The following is a 16,739-nucleotide window of genomic DNA, read 5'->3' as shown; positions in this document are numbered from 1 at the left end:
TCTGCCATTTAGGGGACCCATCCATTGCACGGGGCAGAGAGTGGTTACAAAGAGCATCTTGGTGTAGAAGATCTAACTTGTCCACCATTACATGGACCGTATAATTTAGGAGGGCGCTGTGTAATGCGTCACTTTCCCTGCGGTGTCATTGACTTGTTGACAGATGACATTTGACCTGTGGGGGGTCCCATCTAACATTTTAGCACGGCCATCTTAAACCTGATAATGAAGCAAGTTTCTACACCTCAGTCTATGGTAGGCTATAAATGTGTGAATGGTAAGTGTGAACTTACACTAGAGAAGAGTAGCTTTCACACAACTACTGTATGTTAGTACTTGACAGATGACTGAGATTCTGCCATGCATTATGCCTTGTGTGAACATGGCTTTGTCCAACAATGAGCAATACAGAGGTGTCGGCTACTACAAAGTGCAGGTAGCACACTTGTGTGGAAGGTAATGATGAGGAAATGATTGCAATGCTCAAACCCATTTCCTGTATTTTACACATGTTGGATAGGAGGGGTACATTTTTGTGTAGGTTGGAATTTTAATGGTGTGCAATCAGGAATTTTTTTTTTTACAAAGCATAATGTTGGTTAACCTTGCTGCTTTCCAACATGGAACTCATGTGTTTAAATCCAGCCAATGCATTTTCTCCATGTTCTTGACATGGGTTTCCACTATGGCCACCTATGTAACGCAGAGACTCACGAGATCCTCTAGAGCACCAACCACTCAAATCAAATCAAACAGGCTTTATTGGCATGTCCGAATGGATATTTGGCATTGCCAAAGCTAGTAAAGTGGTCGTGGTGGGGAGTTGGAGTCGAGGGGGAGAGTATGGGGGGGTGGTTGGAGTCTATGCCGTCATTCTAGGGACATGAATGTGTGACCACTGGTCAGCAATTCTAATGGGCCATGTGAAGGCTGTTGTCAGGTGTCCCTCGCTTATAAAGGTCCTATAATGTCTATAAACAACTTATAGGGCATATTGATAGGGGTTTCCTTTAGAACGTAACCTCACTAGACAATCCTCATGGGGTTCTTTGCCTTCCCCTGGATCAACATTGTAGGGTTATAGGTTGGACTTGATGGACTGATGTCTTCATCCAACCTAATCTACTATGTAACTACTGTATATGTGTATATATATATATATATATATACACTCACCGGCCACTTTATTAGGTACACCATGCTAGTAACGGGTTGTACCCTCTTTTGCCTTCAGAACTGCCTCAATTCTTCGTGGCATAGATTCAACAAGGTGCTGGAAGCATTCCTCAGAGATTTTGCTCCATATTGACATGATGGCATCACACAGTTGCCGCAGATTTGTCGGCTGCACATCCATGATGCGAATCTCCCGTTCCACCACATGCCAAAGATGCTCTATTGGATTGAGATCTGGTGACTGTGGAGGCCATTGGAGTACAGTGAACTCATTGTCATGTTCAAGAAACCAGTCTGAGATGATTCCAGCTTTATGACATGGCGCATTATCCTGCTGAAAGTAGCCATCAGATGTTGGGTACATTGTGGTCATAAAGGGATGGACATGGTCAGCAACAATACTCAGGTAGGCTTTGGCGGTGCAACGATGCTCAATTGGTACCAAGGGGCCCAAAGAGTGCCAAGAAAATATTCCCCACACCATGACACCACCACCACCAGCCTGAACCATTGATACAAGGCAGGATGGATCCATGCTTTCATGTTGTTGACGCCAAATTCTGACCCTACCATCCGAATGTCGCAGCAGAAATCGAGACTCATCAGACCAGGCAACGTTTTTCCAATCTTCAATTGTCCAATTTCGATGAGCTTGTGCAAATTGTAGCCTCAGTTTCCTGTTCTTAGCTGAAAGGAGTGGCACCCGGTGTGGTCTTCTGCTGCTGTAGCCCATCTGCCTCAAAGTTCGACGTACTGTGCGTTCAGAGATGCTCTTCTGGCTACCTTGGTTGTAACGGGTGGCTATTTGAGTCACTGTTGCCTTTCTATCAGCTCGAACCAGTCTGGCCATTCTCCTCTGACCTCTGGCATCAACAACGCATTTCCGCCCACAGAACTGCCGCTCACTGGATGTTTTTTCTTTTTTGGACCATTCTCTGTAAACCCTAGAGATGGTTGTGCGTGAAAATCCCAGTAGATCAGCAGTTTCTGAAATACTCAGACCAGCCCTTCTGGCACCAACAACCATGCCACGTTCAAAGGCACTCAAATCACCTTTCTTCCCCATACTGATGCTCGGTTTGAACTGCAGGAGATTGTCTTGACCATGTCTACATGCCTAAATGCACTGAGTTGCCGCCATGTGATTGGCTGATTAGAAATTAAGTGTTAATGAGCAGTTGGACAGGTGTACCTAATAAAGTGGCCGGTGAGTGTGTGTATATATATATATATATATATATATATATATATATATATATATATATAACAAGTGCAGCCCAAAAAATGATGGTTCTACATGGGTTAGCCAGGTTTAGGTATCATAACTGCTAGTATGTTCTATGGGACTCCCTACTTATCATAGCAAATGGGGTCTAAAGGAATATATGTTTGTGGCTGATACATTGTGAAGCTATATGGGCATTTTTAGTACCTCCAAGTATCTCAGTAGTCTTAAAGAGGACCTGTCACCGGGACTGAAATGCCCAATGACCTGTCATCTGATCATCCATTTGTTACCCTTAACATTTTGGGGGTTTGTTTGTCAAAATATATTCAGCCTTTCCAAAGATATAAGCCCTTTGAGTGCTGATACAAGTTACGGTCTACTAGCCAAGTGGGCAGTACATTCAGCACACAAAGATCCCGCCCCAGAGAAACCAGTGTTACCACCCACTTGGCTAATACAGTACATTATCCAAGTGGGTGGTAATACTGTAATGGCTGAACGGATTTGGATAGACAAAACTTAAAGATGTTCGGTGACATCACCGATCAGATGATTTGTCATATGATGTTATTCCAGACCTGGTGACAAGTTCTCTTTAGGTAATAAGACTCTGGCAGATTGTGGGCAGACCATATATATTTGTGGGATAGGTAGTAGTTTTTGGGAAATCTTTCACCATATAAGTAGCTAGAATCTCCTGAACCTTGGACCAAATTTCTTAGTGTAAGAGTTTTTGGACTTTTTTTTATTTTTTTTTCACTTTAATTTTTTTTAAGTATAAGTGTAGGGAAAAGGTTAATGAACTTCTTTATCTGATAGTTGTGAATGCAGTGAACCTAATATTGAGGCTATACCATATACCAAAGTACTATATTTTCTAAAATCTAATAAGATGCAAATTGTTAGAGCCATAAAGTTGGCAAAAACATAGAAATACGACAACAATGGGTATACTGGTAAATCATTTGACATTAGGGATCTGTCAATATTTCGAGTCTAGGAAGAGGCCTAGTAATTTCAAGCATCTCCTCAATGTTCCAAATTCTAAACAATGACTATATTGTGACCCGGGATACAAAATTAAACGTTCCATTGTGTTAGCCGGCACAGATCTACTTGTTGCAAAATGCAAAAAAGTATATAAATACATTTTTCGTTTCCCACCCATGTGTTTATAACTTCAGATTGCCAACAACCACAGAATCCACAAAACACATTGTTCGAATAAAGGGCTTGCAAACTAAAATGTACCTCGCAGTGCATGTAACTGTATTTTACGCCTCCTGGTTCTGGTTTGTGGAGTGGTTTTCTGTATTTAGCTGCAGATGACTCTCCTATAAACTCTTAATGTACAATTTCACCTTTGTTGAACCTATTCTATTATATGGGGAAACCACATAACTAGCACCCACCCACGACTCAGATTTTTGGATGCCGTTTCCCTAGTGTCCCTTATGATATCCCGCTGAGTCTCCAATTGTTTTGAGGCATGCCTGCTATCATTAGATTTTTGGTGCCGTCTCAGCCAAGACATTATTAGAGCTGTAGAACTAGTTCAGGGTGGAAAAGGATTAGTCATTACGCTCAGACAGTAATGGGGGATAGGGAAAAATAAGTGATGGAGATTAGAGATGAGCGAGTAGGTATTCGATCGAATACTATGGTATTCAAATACTCGTACTCGATCGAGTACCACTCGCTATTCGAATGGAAAAGTTTGATGCAGAACCAGCGTTGATTGGCCGAATGCTATACAGTCAGCCAATCAACACTGGTTCGTCTCCTACCTTTAGAAGTCTTCTCTGTGCAGCTTCCCCGCGACGTCTTCCGGCTCTGAATTCACTCTGCCAGGCATCGGGCCTGTGCAGAGCCAACTGCACATGCCCGCGCTACAAGAAAATGGCCGCTTTGACTGTAAGCGGGGACGCTGCACGGAGAAGACTTCTCGGAGGATACAGCCCAACCCTCGCTCGTGGACTGGGTAAGTGTAATTTGATCAAACGTTGCCTACCCCTGAAATGAGCATTTTCCCCCCATAGACTATAATAGGATTCGATATTCGATTCGAGTAGTCGAATATTGAGCGGCTACTCGAAACGAATATCGAATATCGAACGTTTTACTGTTCGCTCATCTCTAGTGGAGATCTGTGTACAGCGCTGTGGGATATGCTCCATTGTACTGCTTTGGTTAACAGAGGTCCAGTCACGACAGTGTCTTCAAAGTCTTTATATATACACACTCTGTCTCCTATTGTACCATCATTTTTCCCCATCCAGTCATGTTGCACCACTCATTTCGGAATATCGTAGCTAATTTTTTCCCCACACTCCAAAAGCGAGCCATATAAAACATCGACCCTAGAATCTGTAATGGATGAACTTAATGGAGGAAGGGGGTAAATTTTTTTTTTTTTTTTTTTATATCGTCGTGAAATATATTGGTAGATGTCTCCTCGCTTTACCTTCCTCTTGGCTTTAGATCTTTCCGAGATGAATGGAATAAGAGAATCAATTTTTTTTGGAAAACACTTTGTTGCTCTGTCGTCTATGGTCACACAATTTTATCCCATAGCTGGTCATGTTGTACAACTTTTCAGGATATCCTATCTAGTATCCAGTCTACCTGATGGATTTGCAGGGATGACGAATTTCTCATAATCTAGTATCTATGGTCCCATACAGTAGACATTCCGGGGTATGACTGTGGGGGATGCTTAGGTAGCAGTAGTGTCCTGGTGGAGGGGCCCTATTCCGCATTAGAAGATCCCAGTATTTCGAATGACACCTAGTGAATGGAGGCCTCATTATAGTTTTTGCACTAGGGCTCATTAAAGTAACATCTTTGGGAACAATTCCAGTTATATTATTTGAGTGAATCTTATGTTGTGCGCAAATACATGAAGACTGCACTTATAGGATTCGGCCTATTAACCAGTCCTGTAGAATAAACCTTTACTGTTTATATAACAGAATATTTAGATTTCTTCTGTGGTTTACAAAGTGGGGACAGGGGGGGTGGGGCGGGGGCGAGCTCTTTGTTTGTCTTCCGAGCTCTGTACATGTCATTCCCAGTTAAGAGATTCCTCTGGTCATATTAAATAATGCATTTTACCATCCATGCAGATAAATAATTAAAAGTCTGAAATAGGCCTCCGATCAGTACATATTATAACAGCCTTCGGAGCGCCAATCCTGAAGCATCCCATACAGCGCGTACGGCCTCCCGAAACGTAAATATGGCATGTTCTAGATGAAATGATCATTTTATCCATGATTAATTTATTATTGGTGGCCATTTTCTGCCAAAGTAGGAGGTCAGACAGAAAGTACATAGAAAATATAAGTTGTCCCCGAGACAAATCTTCGAGGCACAGCAAATATATCTGTAATTTTTAATAAGATTTTCAATCATTCTATTACTATGGCCCCAACTTAGCATAAAACATAACCTAATATGTATAAACAGTAGTAGTAAAATAGTAATGTTATCAGAAGTGCCATAAAAAGTGCAATAGCGATATTCTAGGCAGAAAATAAAAATAATTTGCCATATAGACCTCTATTATCTTGCAGATAAGCTTCAGGGCTACGGCTAGCCGTATGACTTGGATAACTGTGGGCCAAACATGGTTTTGTCTGACTGTTATTCCTCCCAGTTTTCGTGGTTTGGATGAGCATCTCATGTATTCTCAATACAGATAGAGGGAACAAGCCTTACCTGCCAAAATCTGCTGGCATTTGTCCCAAAGAGACACCAAAGGGGTGGCCATTCCTCCTTTCCAGGAGGCCATAGTCATTTGGGAAAGGTTGCGATGCCCCTTTTTATAATGTGGACATGAAAATGTACTGGCCATGCCCCCTTTATGATATGACATACATCACATGGAGAATAATAGAAAGCTATCGAGGCTTGGGAAATTTGCCAACTATTCTTGGTGTTCTGGAGGTCTCCCCTTAATTCATTAGGCTCCAGGACATTCTGGTAGAGTTGGCAAGTATCCAATCCAGAAGCCCAATCTCTTTCCCTCACCTCTACTGTTAGAGGAAAGTTGGGGAAACTCCTATACACATTAGTTGGTCAACCAATTCTGCCAAAATTGGCCATGTCCCAGATTTTGTCTTCGATATTGTAGTCAGCTGATTTTTTTTTCTAAAATACCCCGGAGAATTATAAGGTACATCTCACAAGCACGAAACACCAAGAGGTAACACCACTCAAACCAAATAACAAAAGTCTTTTGTGAAAAATTCATATGTATAGAGTATGAGCTCAATGAAGATGCACGGACAACCAGATGGCAACTGGGAAACCACCATCCAAAGAATACGTAAAAATCCAGCATCCAATATAAAATTGAACTTTTAATTCCTCATATAAAAATCAATAAAAAATTTCATTGACAAGAATCCATGAAATGAAATTTAAGAGATCAGCTTACTCATTGTAGGGTGTCCATTCCGAGCCCCTTACTCATAGCTCATATCCATACTCTTATCCATTCTCTTATCCATTCTCTTATCCATACTCTTATCCATTCTCTTATCCATTCTCTTATCCATTCTCTTATCCATTCTCTTATCCATACTCTTATCCATACTCTTATCCATTCTCTTATCCATACTCTTATCCATACTCTTATCCATTCTCTTATCCATTCTCTTATCCATACTCTTATCCATACTCTTATCCATTCTCTTATCCATTCTCTTATCCATTCTCTTATCCATTCTCTTATCCATTCTCTTATCCATTCTCTTATCCATACTCTTATCCATACTCTTATCCATACTCTTATCCATTCTCTTATCCATTCTCTTATCCATTCTCTTATCCATTCTCTTATCCATTCTCTTATCCATTCTCTTATCCATTCTCTTATCCATTCTCTTATCCATTCTCTTATCCATTCTCTTATCCATTCTCTTCCCCATACTCATAGTAAGGAGCTCAGAATGGACACCCTGAAACGCGTCAGCTGATCTCTTATATTTCATTTCATGGCTCCATCTCACAAGCAACTTAGGATGGAGTATGTGCTGTTCTTTTTGCATCTTACGCAGTCCTGTTCAATATTTATTGACTGTAGACACAGCCGCATGAATTGCAAGAATTAAACCTTCTGCTGAAGTGGTATATTTCCATGCAGTCGGTTAAATCTGCAAGGGGACACATTCTGTAAGGACAAAACCAGTAAGCAATTCCCATGGTTAGTGATATAGTGATTTTTGTGATTGTGGCTCCATGTTGGTGTTGGTTACAAGAAGATTGAACATTCTTTTCTTTCCTTCTTTATCATTGCATAGAAGAAAATCATTTATATAATGTAAAATATGGTTGTCTTGTGTGTGTAGCTATATATAAGTATGTCATTCCTTTCAAATGAAATGAAAATTTACACAATTTTACAAAAAATTTCCTCAGTACTAAACAATTACGCTATGTTCGCACCTGGGTTGGGATTTCTGTTATACAAGTCCTCCTGGGGACCCGATAAACAGAAACCCAATCCACTTAAAAAGCGGTTACCTAAGTACCCCATAGACTATAATGGGTTCCTCCAGGTTTCTGGAGAGAAAAGTCCTGCTTGCAAGTGGATTGGGGGACACAATCCCCAAATGGTCACCCAACATAGGTGTGACCATAGCCTTCTATAAAATGTTGATTCATGCAGACTGACTATTTGCACCCAACCTAGCCAAGTACAAAAGATAGTTGGGGTGATAAACATTATTGGCTGGGGTACTACTTTAAGCAAGTCTTGGAAATCTGGGATGAAACGAGTTCCAAGAAGAATTGTTGGAAGATCTTGTGTGATAATTTTTTCCATATTGTTTGGAGCATTTCTTAATACCAATCAGTTCTCATGTCACACTGTACTAGATGTCATCAGATTTTATTATGGTTGTTGTAATGATCTAATAGATTTTGCAGAACATTTTGTACAAACCTAAAGATTGAAGTTCTGTTCTTGTTTATTTCTTACAGGAGAAGTTGACCCAAGAGTGTGTATTTCGAGAACAATTCGAAGAAAACTGGTACAACACGTATTCATCTAACCTCTATAAACACGTGGACACTGGACGTCGATACTATGTAGCATTGAATAAAGATGGGACTCCTAGAGAAGGGAATAGGACTAAACGGCATCAGAAATTTACACATTTTTTACCGAGGCCTGTGGACCCCGAAAAGGTTCCCGAACTTTATAAAGATATACTAAGCCAAAGTTGACAAAGACGTTTATTTCACTCGAGCCCTTAAAAAAAGTAACCACTATATTAAATCAAAAGGTTTCACCGATTGGGTTCTTATTGGTTAGCTGGGTCATCACATCAGCTGCACTGTTGCCAAACTTTGTCGCATGCATAATATATGATGGAGGCTTGGATGGAACATGCTAATTCTGTTCTGCACTTAAAGGATTGTCCTCCTGGAGGAAAGGCTGTGCCCATGAGTGCTTGATCTATTACAAGGCAAAGAGCTATATAAAAGCAAAGCAAGAAGGAATGAGGCCTGATGCATGCTGGGAAAATAGACATGCTTTTAAATTTTTGATCACCCCTTAATTCATCATATATCAGCATAGCTGCCATACTCCGGTTCATCAAGATTTTTGGCTGAAGGCCTGCTCAAGTCGTACGCTCATTTACAAAGGCATGGATGGGTGCAGTCTTACTTTAATAAGTGACTTTTCAGTTTAATTGTTCGTTGGGGTGCCATCCCAACGAGCATGAATCAAAGACCTCTTAGAAAAGAAAAAAAAATGGAAGAAAAAAAAAGAAACAAAAAATTTAAAAAAAAAATACTATACAAAAACAAACTTAAATTTATTTATAGAAATTCCAAAGGCAACATTATATTTATTTTATATATTTATTTATTATATAGAGTTTATTTTTAATGAAATATGTACAGGCCAGATAGGCATTTTCGAAGCTTTAGGCTCTGTAAGCATTATCTGTTAAAGGCCATTATGAACCTGTGGTAAATTCATGCAAGTTTATTATTAAGGCGCATGGATTAAAATGGGAAAAAAAACAATAATGACCCTCTAGGTGACAATCTACTTTGTGCCCATTACTCTGTACAACCACCTTATGCAACATCACACAGAATTATTCAGTGACTGTAAATCAGTTGGTCCTTTGGCTCCATAAACTGCTTGCCAATGCCCGAGAACAGCTGGTATTCTAGGAGAATGTGATGGCCAGTCATTTATTTCCCTTGCAGCAGTCACTACAGAGAAAATGTGGTCTTACATGTTGCTCATTCATATGAATTGCCAGGGAAAATGTGGTTGTACATGTTGAGCATTCATATGAATGGCCAGGGAAAATGTGGTCGTACATGTTTGCCATTCATATTAATGGCCAAGGAAAATGTGTTTGTACATGTTGAGCATTCATATGAATGAACAGAGAAAATGTGGCCTTACATGTTGGCCATTCATATGAATGGCCAAGGAAAATGTGGTCGTACACGTTGACCATTCATCTAAATGGCCAGGGAAAATGTGGTCATACATGTTGGCAAGGAAAATGTGTTTGTACATGTTGACCATTCATCTGAATGGCCAGGGAAAATTTGGTAGAACACGTTGGCTATTCATATGAATGGCCAGGGAAAATGTGGTCATACATTTTGGCAAGGAGAATGTGTACGTACATGTTGGCCCTTCATATGAATGGCCAGGGAAAATGTGGTTGTACATGTTGGCCATTCATATGAATGGCCAGGGAAAATCTGGTCTTACATGTTGGCCATTCATATGAATGGCCATCCACGTAATGCATGGACTCGCTGGGTCTACCAGAGCAAGAGCCACTCTGGCACAAAGTCTCCTCTATTCATGTCCATATGCTCTAATAGGGTACATGGGCAGGGGCTATCATGGTGACACAACTCCTTTTAAATAGACGTATAAGGCCGGTGGTCTACTGATTCAGTCCTGGAATAATTCTGTATGGTCTCCTTGTTCATTTTTTTATGTACATCATAGACAAACTGTGAGTCGTACGAATTCTGTGCAAACCCAAGTCTGCACTTTTTCTTTGTTTTTGGGTTCTGAACTCCATCTTTAATTTTTGAGACTGGAATTATTTATTTTATTTTTTTGTTTTTGTTTCCAGCATCGAATAGCCTTTGCTGAGAGCTTTACATGTCAACCTTCTCATATACACTTTCACCACTGTTAAAGTCTAACCCAAAAACCATACAAGGCTTCCAATTTTTATGCTGTAACCTTTAAGGATTTGTCCTTTCCAATTGTTCTACCATCTTCAAACTTCTCTGCTGCTGAAAGGCACCTAAGGTTTACTATATATGCATATATATATATATATAATCTACCTGTTTATTACATATTATGAAGCAGATGGTAAATTTTATTTTTTTTTCTATTTTTTTTTTTCTTTTTTTTTTTAGAAAATGTCCAGGAGCACAATATAATCTCATGTTTTGTCATAGTTAAAGGCTCTGTGCAGTAAAATAAAATGTAGGTGCCTTTTATTATCACATGGCTATGTAATGGCTACTGGGACTAATGGATGTAATACAGCAGCTGCAGATAGTCCCATATGTTCGCTAAAGCTTAAATAACATGTGGTGGTTCTAAAAATGCAAGACCCAGGTCAACGGGACGACTCTTGTACGTAAACATGTTTATATGTGCACACAGTATCTTCTACCTGACATTGCAGCCTTCCTAGGGGTCAGTGTAACATCTGTCTATTGAATTTGCTTTCAGCGTGAACTGTCATAAAACATTAGCACCCTCAATTTTAAACAAAAAATTTTTTTTTTCAAATAACTTGCAAAATTGAACCTAATAAATCTTTACGAATAACGACAAGGGGAAAAGTATTATACTTTTTATTTATTTCCTTTTTTTTTTTTTTTTTTTTTTTTTTTTTTTTATTACTTTTTTTGGTTTTGTGCTTCAAAAAAAAAATTGTCTGCACATCACAAATTCTGGATCCTTCATAGGCAAGTTTGAAATGTGTGGTACGTTTTGAAAAGAAAAAAAAATATTGTAATATTTTTTAAGCAATAAGCATAGAAATAAATATTTATTTAAAAGTGTTCTGAAATGTGTAATTGGACACAAAGGTATATTCTCTGTTCTTGCCCATTTGGGACCTGTTACAGAAGCGTTGCACAAAGTACTTACAGCTTATGAAATAAATTGGTCGCCATTTTACAGGTCAGGCCTATGGTACATCTTGTTGGAAAGATCTGGTTTGTCATATATCACTAAAGGAGGGTCGGGTTAGGAAGTGAGTTTGGGTGTTTTCTACCACTTTTTGTGGGACGGGATCTTATCCTCCTTTTTGATGACAAGGAACAGAGCAAGGGGCAACACGGTGGCTCAGTGGTTAGCACTGCAACCTTGCAGCGCTGGGGTCCTGGGTCCAAATCCCAACAGGAATAATATCTGCAAGGAGTTTCTATGTTCTCCCCGTCTTAGGGAAAAAAATGTACATTGTGATCCCTACTTGGGGCTCAGAATCTACATTAAAAAAAAAAGGCACAAAGCAGATCCATGTATGTGATATTCAAGGGTCAAATAAAAAAAATATCTACTAATGGATGAGTAAGTGTAAGTGGTCGGGACTACATCATATCATCTGACCACATTGGGTCAACCAAATTTGGTAAATTTTCTATGAGAATTGTAAAATTACTTTAAGCAGAAAAGTCCATCTTCTTAGCCGTAACATTTGAGCAAATGAAGATATAATATTACACAAAAGAATTTTTGTTAACACCTCCGTCATAGAAGCCTCCGTTACAGATTCTTTTTAGGCTGAAGCCCCACGTTGTGGAAATGCAGCTGTTTTTGTTACAGTTTTTTGAGCCAAAGCCAAGAATGACTACAAAAGGAATGGGAAATCCATAAGAAGCTCTTATACTTCTGCCTTCTGCTCAATCCGCTCTTGGTTTTGGCTCAAAAAAAAAAAAAAAAGCAACAACAACACAAAAAAAACTTAGTTTCTGCAACATGGAGCCTCAGCCTTATATGGGGAAAAATAGCTCTGAAGGCAACTTCATTTTTTCTTATCAAAATAAAGACACTGCAGAAGACTATCAGATCCACTATCGTTCAGTTGGGTCCATCGGGTGTCCATGGTGTTTGTACGATGGATTTGATAGATATATATATTTGACACTGGATGGTCCATTCTCCTGAAAATCATTTCCTAATGACACATATTGTAGACCAATTATTGATGACCTATAGTGGCGTAACATAGGAATGGCGGGGCCCCGTGGCGAACCTTTGACATGGCCCCCCCCACCCCCCGGCTGACATCGAAAACCCCGACCAACACAGAAAACCCCGCACGACCCCACCCCCCGCATTCCTACGCACACTATTACGCTCCATAGTGGCCCCTGCACACATTATTATACCCCATAGTGGCCCCTGCACACATTATTATACCCCATAGTGGCCCCTGCACACAGTATTATACCCCATAGTGGCCCCTGCACACAGAGTTATACCCCATAGTGGCCCCTGCACACAGTATTATCCCCCATAGTGGCCCCAGTACACAGTATTATACCCCATAGTGGCCCCTGCACACAGTATTATACCCCATAGTGGCCCCTGTACACAGTATTATACCCCATAGTGGCCCCAGTACACAGTATTATACCCCATAGTGGCCCCTGCACACAGTATTATCCCCCATTGTGGCCCCTTCACCCACTATTATGCCCCGTTGTGGACACCCATTAACAATTATTATACTCTGGGGTCTTTTCAGACCCCAGAGTATATTAATCAGAGACCCAGGGGAAGAACAACATAAAAAAAAAAACACTGTAACTTACCTGTCTCCCGACTCCCCGCTGGCGGCCATCTTCAATGACGTCAGGGACGTCATGTGACCGGGAGCCTGTGTCGCGACGCATAAGAACGCAGGCCCCGATCATGTGACGTCTGAGAGAGCCTGGAGAAGTAAGTAACACAGTTTTTTATGTTCAGTTACTGCTCCTGCACTTCCGATCATTATACTCGGGGGTCCGAAAAGACCCCTGAGTATAATAGTGCTTGTGGGGCCCGCAGTGTCACTTACCGATCCCGGCCCCTGCCAGGATCGGTAAGTATATAGGGCCCGTTAGCGGCTGGAGTAACGCCAGCCGGTAACGGCCTATTAAAAAAAACGCAGCGGTAGCGGCTGCCACCGGGCCCCCAATGTCCCGGGCCCTGTGGCAGCTGCTACTGCTGCTACCACGGTAGTTACGCCACTGATGACCTATATTTGATGTCAAACACAGTAAATACTATATGTCAGACACGTATGCACACCAATTATATGCATAATATGGACCAAAAGATATTTTGTAATCTGATAGCCACTAGCCAGTCCTTAAAGCAATAAATAATAAACGATAGGGCAGCCTCATTCATATTTGTTAAAAGGAACAATCTTACCGCCTGATGGGGTATGTTGGAAATAAGTTGATATCACAAGAGAAGCGCCATTGTAGGTGTATCAGAAACTCTCCAAATACTTTATCCTGAACTCCAAAATATTTCCTGCCCTAACAAGGACAGTCCCAAGCTAGTCACTGCATAATACCCTAGCCCGAAGCGTAGTTTGATCCGTCGGCAACTGGGACTCTTCTGGGAACTACTAGATGGTACAGTAATTAAATAACTGAAATCAAAGCCCTATGTGCCATAGCCTCATGCCACTAAGCTGTCCGCCAATTATGTCATCGAACAGTTGATTGGACAAACCTGCTTAATATACTGTTACTCTGTTTCCCCAAAAATAAGACACACCCCCCCCCCTTCACTTCCTGGACCACCTACAACCGTCAGTCACTAAGGAAGCGCCCGCATGACTGCTGATTGTCCCCCGCTCCAGCCTCTGCATAAGACATCCCCCGAAAATAAGACAGGTCATATATATCGGAAGATAATTTAATATAAGACACTGTCTTATATTCGGGGAAACAGGGTAGACTTCACCTCCCCCTCATCCAGGTAACTGCCATTCAAATTTCATGGACATCCAGCGCCGTGCCAATGACATCATGGCGTATGACATATGAGGGTATGGCCTGTAGAAGGAAAGAGAGAGGACCATGTATACCCAAAAGACGAATACAAATTATTAAAGGAGGAAAACTTGGAATCTTAAAAAAATGCAAGTCTTTTACTAGTCATTGACAGTGCTACATATAGTAGAAGAAAGTTTTAAGTGACCTCTCGAACATTACAAAAAAATTCCCATCAGTGTTGGGGTGACTTTGTTGCCATGAGTAGTATGCACGAAGGCTAAATGAATTGGACTCTGGCTACTCCGTAAAAGCTTTAGGCCACTGTTTTATTTATTTTTTAATTTAATAATAGATTAAATATTAAAGGCCAGAAAAGTAAAATAAAAACAAATCAGTCAAACAAACAGTTAAAACTAGCGACACTTTACGATGACGTCCTAACTTCATATTTTTCTGTCTCGCATTGCAATCCAAAAATAGATATTTTATATGAGTGACAGGAGACAGAGAACTGCCACAAATCTTGAGATCCTGAAGGTTGACGATTTTTTTTAAAATGTATTTATTTTTTAATTTGTGGTAAATCATACACATTTGCTTTTATAGCAGCAACATATTCCACATCACACATCACTAAAGGGATACTCTAAACCTAAAATGCGTCCATCTTAGACTCTTAGGGCCCGTGCACACGAAGTTAATGCAAGTTTACACGTGTAAAAAAAAAAAGTGTCAAAATACGCGTTGCGTTTTTTGGCGCGTATTTTAACGCGTTTTTTACATGTGTAAGGGTGAATTCACACTGAGTAAACGCTAGCTTATTCTGAACGTAAAACACGTTCAGAATAAGCGGCGTCTAAAGCAGCTCCATTCATTTCTATGGGAGCGGGGATACGAGCGCTCCCCATAGAAATGAATGGGCTGCTTCTTTCACTCCGTGCAGTCCCATTGAAGTGAATGGGGAGTGCCGGCGTGTACGCTCCGGCATGAGCAGAGCTTGCCGTATACGCCGGCACTCCCCATTCACTTCAATGGGACTGCACGGAGTGAAAGAAGCAGCCCATTCATTTCTATGGGGAGCGCTCGTATCCCCGCTCCCATAGAAATGAATGGAGCTGCTTTAGACGCCGCTTATTCTGCACGTGTTTTACGTTCAGAATAAGCTAGCGTTTAGTCAGTGTGAATGCACCCAAAAAGTAAAAAATTTCATTGAAGTCGATGGGAGTGTTATTTTTACGTGTGTATTCTATACACGTGTATTATGCTAAAATGCGCTCGTTTTAACTCCGTGTGCACGGGCCCTTAGACTTAGAATCTTAGAAGGAGCTGCGCAGATTGATATATAGTTTTGTGTAAAAAGATTTCATATATTTTAAAAAGAGGACCTTTCACCACCACCGCCAATTCTAAGCACCTGTTAATAGAGGTTGTTCCACTCCAGCACAGTTGGAATTTTCTCTCTAGCCTCCACCATTCCTGAGCTACAAGTGCAGTTCGTTTTGACACTATTTCATCTCTATAACGTCAGAAGGTGTGGTATCAGGCTGGGGGTGTGACTCAGAGCTCCACTCAGAGGCAGCAGGGTCAGAGCTCAGAGTCACACCCCTTATCCACTCCTGCCTGAGCACATCCACCTGACAGTACAGAGACTAAATAGTATATCAGGGACCAAAACTAATAGCATTGATTGCTGGGGAATGGTGGGGGCTAGAGAAAAAATACTGACTGTGCCAGAATCAGTGGAACAGCTGGACTTGTTGGGGGTGGTGAAAGGTTTTCTTTAAACTTCTCTTCATTCTGGACTTTAGAGCATAGTGGGTGGTCCTACTTGATGAATTACAGCTATGTCTGTGCAGCTACTCATTTGGCCTATTAAGTCCGAGACACCGCCACCTAGACTCCTAACTTCAGAATAATCAGATGTTTTAATTAATGACAATTTATACTAACCCATTTCTCCAAAAAATCCTATGGATCAATCTGCTTAGCATTGTGATGCCATTTGATGCCAGAAGATTGTACAGCAGTTTCATGGTGATGGGTTCCCATAACATCAGTCACTGTCTTTACTGGGGCTCACAATTTTTAATATTCCTGTTTCACACAAGGGGTATTTTCATATAAAGCAAACTAAAATGGGAAAAAATTAGGCAGAGGGTTCAGGGTGGATAAAATAATAATAATAATAATAATAATAATAATAATAATAATAATAATTAATAATATAATGATAAAGCAATACTGATCTCGCCAATCCCACACTCATATTCTGACATTTACCTGTTTCCCGTTGATATTTACTTCCTCGTCTCAT

At 40.6% G+C, this 16,739-nt stretch overlaps 1 protein-coding gene across 1 annotated transcript in view; it reads left to right on the top strand.

The window, feature by feature from the left end:
• FGF9 (fibroblast growth factor 9) overlaps window positions 1-9,742 on the top strand; it is a 40,602-nt gene extending 30,860 nt beyond the window's left edge. Inside the window, exon 3 of the mRNA XM_075266077.1 lies at window positions 8,393-9,742. Within this exon, the coding sequence (XP_075122178.1) occupies window positions 8,393-8,638 (246 nt within the window). The 3' untranslated portion in view covers window positions 8,639-9,742. The remainder of the gene's footprint in view (window positions 1-8,392) is intronic.
• The last annotated feature ends 6,997 nt before the right edge of the window (window positions 9,743-16,739 follow it).

This window comes from Leptodactylus fuscus, chromosome 2 (assembly GCF_031893055.1).
Source record: "Leptodactylus fuscus isolate aLepFus1 chromosome 2, aLepFus1.hap2, whole genome shotgun sequence".
In the NCBI taxonomy this organism is placed as follows: domain Eukaryota; kingdom Metazoa; phylum Chordata; class Amphibia; order Anura; family Leptodactylidae; genus Leptodactylus; species Leptodactylus fuscus.
This window is presented reverse-complemented; position numbering and strand designations above follow the sequence as displayed.